The 7,933-nt window shown below is 46.1% G+C and overlaps 1 protein-coding gene across 1 annotated transcript; it reads left to right on the top strand.

Moving 5' to 3' along the window:
- Positions 1-1,181: 1,181 nt before the first annotated feature.
- On the top strand, positions 1,182-2,467 carry LPAR5 (lysophosphatidic acid receptor 5). The gene has a single exon (XM_026861090.1). The coding sequence runs from the start codon at positions 1,185-1,187 to the stop codon at positions 2,295-2,297; it is 1,113 nt and encodes a 370-aa protein (XP_026716891.1). The 5' UTR covers positions 1,182-1,184; the 3' UTR covers positions 2,298-2,467.
- The last annotated feature ends 5,466 nt before the right edge of the window (positions 2,468-7,933 follow it).

Below are 7,933 nucleotides of genomic sequence, written 5' to 3'. Positions count from 1 at the left end.
TCTCCTCAGGGGGCCAGTGCTCCAGCCCCCAGACCTTTCTGGTGGTCTTCCACTGGCCTCACTCCAGTTGATCAATGTTTGGCAAGGCAATGCTACTGTTAGTATCTAGAGTGGTTACCAGCCTCACACCACTTTGGAGTCACAGGTATGGGTGTCCACATGAATCTCATGGCCCTTCCTGATTTACTGTGTGCTCCCTTACCTGGCTGTGCTGCTCTGTGTTTGTGGGACATGGGCTGTTTCATGCTTTATGGTGCTGTAAGCACGAAAATGATCTGAGGACATCCAATCCAAAGGAACTGTATGCATGTTAGCAACATAAGGAACTCCATCTAGCTGGGACTCAGGTGTGTGTGGGTTGTTTCACCTAGGAAAAGGTGCTAGGGTGGAGACAAGTCTAACTGTAGTGTAATTCTTTTTATCTGCAATGGATGTACAAAGTCCTACTTCTCTGACATAAAACAATCTATGCAGTTTTTATTTTAAGTTCCTTCCAGTCAGCATTTTTCCCTCAAAATGCTTGCTCTCTTCTTTTTCTCTCTCTTTTTTCTGGAGTTGCCTTGACTACTTTCCCTGTGTGCTCTTGTGCTGTCCCTTTCTTGTATACATGTGTTCCCAGCAGCGATCAAAACAACATGCTTTTTCTGGTGCTGAGCAATAAATGATTCTGTACTACAATTACCTTCTCTGTGCTCTGGCTTCTTCTGACATATAATTACTCACTTTTCTACTGTCCACTTTTCTTAATCTTTGGTTTTGTGAGTTCTTGCAGCACAATCCATCATGGAGGGATTTTGAGGCTTTCAAGAGATTTCCCCCTCTAACTTAAGCTCTCCCTTCTTGGTCTTCCACTTTAAACAGGAACTGTGCTGGCATTCAACAACTGGCAATGACCCTCCATCACATCAGCATCACCATAACCACTGGAAAGAATTGCTGAACTAGAGGCAGAAGCTAACTCCAGCTGACTATGTTACCATCCCTGCCAGATGACCACTGACCATCCAAAGCAGCACCAGTAACAAGAGAGGTGTGTCCATCTACCTCCCGACTGCAGATGAGGGGAATGACCTGTCTGTCGCTTCCTAGAGGGGAATGACTTCTCAGTGCTTTTCTTTGTGCCTCCTTAGCCCACCAGCAGGCTCAGCCATCTCAGCAAGACTCTCCACGGATCCCTGCTGGGCATGTCAGCTTCCAATGAATCTCAGACATGCAAGGATTACAGCTTCAACCACCACCTCCTCTTGCCTGGCTACATCCTGGTATTCATTACAGGTTTGATGCTGAATGTGATGGCCCTATGGATATTCATCCGCTACCTACGCCTGAAGTCTGTGGTGATGATCTACATGTTCAACCTGGCCATGAGTGACCTCACCTTCACACTCCCTCTGCCTTTGCGACTCTACTACTATTCCAACCACCACTGGCCCTTTGGTAACACCCTGTGCCAGGTCTCTGGCTCTGTCTTCCAGATCAACATGTATGGTAGCTGCCTCTTCCTCATGTGCATCAACCTGGATCGCTATGTTGCCATTGTCCACCCACTTCGCTGGCGGCATCTGCGGCGGCCCAAGGTGGCCAAGCTCCTTTGCCTGGTCGTCTGGGTTGTGATCTTCATGGGCTCCATCCCCACAGCCATAGTCCACAAGCAAAACCACTGTGAGGTACAGAACCAGACCGTTTATCTGTGCTTTGAAAGCTTTAGTGACAACATGTGGCAGAATAACCTCTTCCCCCTAGTTGTCCTGGCTGAAATCTTGGGTTTTCTCCTGCCTCTCAGCTGTGTGACATACTGCTCAATCCGGATCTTTCAGGAGCTCTGCCAGGACAGCCAGCCAAAGACCCTGCGACAGCAGAAGACCGTCCGTCTCCTCTTGGCCAATCTGGTCATCTTCATCATCTGCTTTGTGCCCTACAATACTACCCTGGCTGTTTATGGGTTGATAAAGGCCCGGGTGATGAAGGTTGAGCAAGAAACACAGGTCTCTGTGCGCCAAGTGTTAATTATGACAATGCTGTTGGCCAGCATGAACTGCACGCTGGATCCCTTGATCTACTACTTTAGTACTGAGGGTTTCCGTAACACCTTTAAGAAACTGCGGCGGGGACAAACCTGGGACTCAGATACAGGGATGCTTAAGAATCAGGTTGTGGAGAATAAGTCAGTCCAAAACCACACTGTCTCAAAAGTAAAACAGTTCCCAGCTGAAAACCTTATCCGTCCCAATGAATCTGTGCGACCACTTCCTACTGCAGTATTTTTGAATGGCCCTATTGAGGACTCGGAAATATAACCACCAGAAAGGTCACACCATTGCTGAGTTGCAGAGCCACCCATTCAGTGATTGCAGCAAGACTGTGGGACACGGTTCAGGGTAACTTAGCAAACTGTTTGAGAGAGCCCAGCAGACTGTATGTGGGTGAACGTGATGATACAGTGCTGAAGGATGAAAGGTTGTTTTGAATAAACAGAGATATCTTGGTGACATGGTCCCTCCTGACTCTTTTGGTACAGGAAACAGTGGCAAACAAGGATGTGAAACAAACCTAGTGTGTCCAGGTCTGGTCAGCAGAGATTCCTATAGCAAGTCCATCCTGCCTGGACACCTTCTGTCTGCACTGTAGCGTGAAGCAGTTCTGGGGATAATCGAGCACAGATACGGTACTCACTGCTGACAGGGTGAATTTAGTAGTGATGACTGAGGGAAATTTTGTTGTTTTTTTAACTAGATGCTTCAGTTTGAGTCTTAAGTCCAGCTTGGGGCACCTAAATAACCATCTTCATTTTCTGAAAGGCCTGAAGCATTTAGCAACCCTTGTTGGGGTCAAGGAGAATAGCTGAGTGTTTAGTACTCTTGCAGAAAACAGCTTTTTAATTGTATAGTAAGTCACAGACCTTAGCAAAACAATTTTTAGGAGGTATGTCAAATGTGCTTGTACAGCTGTACTCACACGGGCGCAGCAGAGTGGCTATGCATTTACCTAAAGCAAAAAGGCTTGGGAAACACCAGCATACTTAAAAATACACCTGACATTCATAATGGCGCCAGAAAAAAAGAGTGTCATCAGTGTCGTAGTTTCTGAAGCTCACATTGATGTTAGGGCTTTGCACTTTCTTGTTGTTCAGCCTTAGGGTGATTGATTTCAGCTCTGAGTGATTTTCACTGTTAAAAAGAAATTATGTCACAGAATGAGGCCGCGGTGAAATATATCTGCTCACACTGTTTGTACATGCTTTTTCAGCCCGCACCGTATGCAAAAGCCCTATAAATCTCCCCAGAAGCAAGAGATCCAGCTGTACACAGGCAGTGCTGGAAACCCGTTATTCACTCCTGCTAGTGACCAGGGGTTGTTTTTCCACTTGCACTGTAAAACAGACACTGTGGCTTCCAGCAGGACTCAGGCTACCCCAGAGTGGGTCCATTATGGTATATTTTAGCTTTTCTGGAAAACGTTAAAGGGAAAGTGACATGAAATGCAGTTCAGGGTAAAGTCCTGGTTCTTAGACTTCTAAGTTAGCAATGAATCTCATTTCAAGTCTCTGCCTCATGACTGTTGTGGGAATAAATGTATTGTTATGCAGCGTGGTTTTCTGTTACAGTTTAGGAGACACAGGGTTTTAAATCCATCTTTCCAGCCTCCCTTGAAGACCTCCTCTTTTACTACAGGTGACTGTAGAAGCAGGCCTTCAGAAAGACCTGCAGAAGATGATGAGCCTCTCCACAGAGAATCTCGGTGTCACAGGCATATGCCCTAGCTAGGTCAGATCTGTCCCCTTTCTCACCCTCTGCACCACCAACAGACCAGCCTTGAAATATGTCTGCAAATGAAGGACGTTTAATGGTGTCTGAGAGATGCAGTGAGAGAGGTGGAGGAGGGCTTGCAGGGCAGTAGGTATTTCTATTTTGAAAATTCAGGACTGCCATGTGATTGTGAATCATTGGTGACACAGTGCAGCTGGAGAGGAAACAGAGCTGTGTGCATATCTTCTGCTAGGGTCTGATGTTACCCTTTTGTTCTGGGATTTACAGGGTAGTGAAGTGATATTAGAGAAGCTGCACTGCTGTCCATTTCCACATCTTCCTCCACCTTCCTCTCTCCTAGACCCCTCTCCCTGTCTCTGTTCCTCTGGTCCTTTCTCCCTTCCCCAAATCTAATATGCCAGGCACCTGAGCATCAACACAACACCTTCACTGCTATGCCTTCTTCCCTGCCCAGAGAAGTTGAATTTTTCTTTACCTTGGCTAGAGCACTGTCATAAATTCACAGAAAGATTTGGAAGGGACATCTGGAGGTCTCTACCCCAACTCCCTGCTCACAGCAGGTCGTTGGGGGCAGTGAGGGCTGGCTTCTCCCCAAAGGAATGGCAGCTGAGAGCCAGACATGGTAGAAACGCAGGCAGAGGAAGGGGCTTCCCCAGCAAGGGAAGAACCTGAGCGAGGCAAGCAAGACAGGTATGATGGTGATAGCCAGGTTCAGTTGAGAATCTAGATCATCAGAGTAGCCTGTGGTGACGAGGCAGGTCCAAAGTCAAACTAAGAAGTCAAGTCAGCATCAGGATCAGGTTTGGAGGCAGTAACCAGGGTGAGCCACAGCCCAGTGACTGCTAGACAAATCCATCATGACAAGGCAGGGCTCAGGTCAAACCAGGAAGCCTGTCCATGGGTCTAGATCAACATAGTGCATGGTCAGGCACAGCCAAGACTTCTCAGGCAGGAGCCAAGGGCAAAGGTATCAGCTTAAAAGCAGCTTCTGGGGAAGGGGATCAGCCCTAGTTCCGGCTCCAGTAGAGCTTTCTGGAAAGTCTCCCCTAAGTCACCAGAGGGACGGGGCAGCCCTTGGCTGCACTCTCTGACCTGGCCCCAAGCTCACACAGTCAAAGCCCCAGGAGCAGGGATGATGCACTTGCAACTCCGAGCTAGTTCAGGTTGTTCAGAGCCATGCCCAGGCATCTTCTGAGTACCTCCAAGGATGGAGATTCCTCAGCCTCAGAGGACACCCCTGCCAGTGCCAAAACATGCCCTGGGGAGAGGCATTTCCTAAAGCTCAGCAGGAATCTCCCTTGTTGCAAGTCATGGCTGCTGCCTCTTGCGCTTTCTCGGGGCCACTGAGAGCAGAGTCTGGTCCTCTCCTGGCAAGCTCACCAAGCATGAATGAAATGACAGGTGACAGACATCACTCCTTTGGAAGAGGCTGCTCCTCTGCCAAAGTTGCAGTATCCCCCCCAAAACACAATGCAAAACTTCCCAAAAAGAACATCAGAAAACATCGTCTTTTCTTATAGTTTCATTCCTGAACATATTCCACCTCCAGCAGAGGAAATTTTAGCTCAAATATTTTGACAAAATTATAAAAAACTGAAAAGCTGTACTCTTAATGAATCTCATCAACCAGTTTAACAATAAAGGGGGCTGCTGGTCATGCTACACACAGCAGAAAATTTCCTGACTTTGGGTTTCTAAAGGCTTTCCTTAATTGTTATGTATGGGCAATGGTGTGCCCAGTGTGGGCTGTTGCGTTTTGTCCTTTGGATTTTCAATCTTTTTCAGCTTGCCTTGGTTTTGTTTAATTTTTGAGGATTCTAGTCAAATTGAATCACTTTGGATTCTGAAGGGGACTTTGGATATTTTTCATGTCTGCCAGAATCAGCTGGGTCTTCTGCTTCTGCCGTTTTGTCTTTGTTAGCCTCAATTTTTTATTCCATCGTGTGGTGATAAAGAGGAGAACATGCATGTACTGTCTCTCAGTGAAATGAATCACTCACCCTATCTTGCTTTATAGCTTTGGTTTAATGAGTATATATATAAAAAAAGCAAACAAACAAATCTGAAAGTATGGTGTCCAACAATACCAATTTTTACAAAATGGAACCACTTTAAAACATGTGTTTAAAACAAGAGGAAGAAACTATGTGAAGCAATGATATTCAAGAAAGGAAGATTAAATGGGAATATAAGGTCAGCAAACTCTTTTCAGCCTGTGTCTACATCCTACTCTACATCCTACTGGGATAATTCTTCAATTAGTATTCTTGCTAAGTAGGGGTAGAAGATGCCATTCACTGCTTCCCTGTACTTTGTGTCATTTGCAGATGTGAACATTAAATGTCTTCTTCTCAAGTAAGACTAAACAAGTGAAAGGTCAGAGGGATGGCAAAGGAGCACAGAATGCTTATTCTATATGGATCAGACAGAGTATCTGCAAAAATGCATAAATAGGACTTCAGATCTTTTGACTTCCAGAACAGACATGCCAGTCACTTCTGAAAATGGTTCCTTATTTGGATGGTATAGAAACATATTGTTATGACTATTAAACTTGATCTTAAATGCATTCTATACTTGCTAGAAACCCACTGACACTTTGGGTTCTGTAAGTCAGCTTGAAAAGATGTTTCAGAAGTCCCACAGCAAGACAGACTTAATCTTCAAACCACTTTTATTACTGCTTATGTTCTTCCCACCATGTCCTGACTGTATGCTTCCCACCAGGTGATGTATCCCCCCAACAAAACATGTATTTTGATTAAAAACGCCCTGAACAACTTAAGCCCTCCTTTCCCCGGTTGCTGGGAGTTGAAGCAGATGTCCTCCAGAGGTCCTTCCAACCTCAATAATTGTGTGATTCTCTGACCTTGTGTTTTAGATGCTGATCTGATATCCCAAGCATTTTTTTCAGCTTCTTCATTATCATTCCCACTTAGAGCTGTTCTTGCTTGGATTACGCTTTCCATACCCCACCTGCCGTCCAGCTGCAGCTGGAATCCTTGATCCTGAGGCTGAGAACAGTCAAAGCTTCGCATTTCATGACTTCCCTTTGAAGCCTTTCTTTCAAACTCTTGTATTCTGCAATGCTAACAGAATCTCGGCAGAGGCCAGGCTGCGGCTGTGCTGATACCACTGTACATCGTGCTGACCAAAACCCTCTCAGGGTTCCCTTGTGGTTTCCCACACTTCCATGTCACCTGCTCTTACACTCAGAGATCTTTGGGCGTTTGTTTGGCTTGTGTAGCCCCTTCCACAGAGACTTAAGGGTCTCTACGGGCTCCCAAACAAAATACGAAGAAATAGCGTAGTATCACTGAAGAACCTGCTACAGTGCTGATTTTGTTTGAGGACATTTGGGAGTCTGAATGTCCTAAAGCCAGACATCACTATTGCTGCTTTAACCTATGTCACTCAGATAGTAACAGTGACAAGGCAGTGGTGATCAAGCCTTCCACAACAGCTATAAAACTTCTCTGCTCTGCAAAGACTACTCCCTGAAGCGCAGGCAGTCACTCTCCAGCCCCTGAAATACAAGGGAACAAGAAAGTATTTTTCTCCAGGAGGTCAAGGGATGGAAGGAAAGGATCAAACTTTTCACCGCAAAGTGATGATGAAAGACCTTTGCTGACTCTGGGGTTAAAAAAAAAACCAAAACAAGCAAACCAAAAAAACCCACCCCAAAACAAAACAAAACAACCAAAAAAACAGTACAGACATCACTGGGCTATAAAGCAGCCTGCCCCTGCCACAGGAACGGCCTCAGATGACAAGACCAAACCCTCCACACACGGTATGACACCTGGAACAGCCTGTCCCAGCTTCAGAGGATACCTGCAGGGTCACAGCCTCTTATTCTTTGCCCTCCTGGGAGCCTGTATGGGTAAAACACACCCAGCCAGAGGTGGCCAGAGGTAGTTGAAACCAAGGGGATGCTTTCACCACAGTGAATGTTTTGTGACGAAAAATTTCCCGGTGACCAACGTTACCGTTTGCTTTCTCCTTTGGGTTAGTTGGGTGGGGGTTTTTTTGTAATTTGAAGCAATGAAAGAATTTCCAGACCCAAGCCAACATCCGTATGAGCTACACATCCCTCAGCGACCACACACATCAGCACGAGGTTGGCGGGGGATGTAAAGAGGGGAACGGCTGTCTCTTATACACAT

This window comes from Athene cunicularia (assembly GCF_003259725.1).
Source record: "Athene cunicularia isolate RWA chromosome 1 unlocalized genomic scaffold, athCun1 chr1_part1, whole genome shotgun sequence".
Classification (NCBI taxonomy): Eukaryota; Metazoa; Chordata; class Aves; order Strigiformes; family Strigidae; genus Athene; species Athene cunicularia.
The sequence above is the reverse complement of the archived record's forward strand: the minus strand, read 5'-3'. Positions and strand labels throughout refer to the sequence as shown.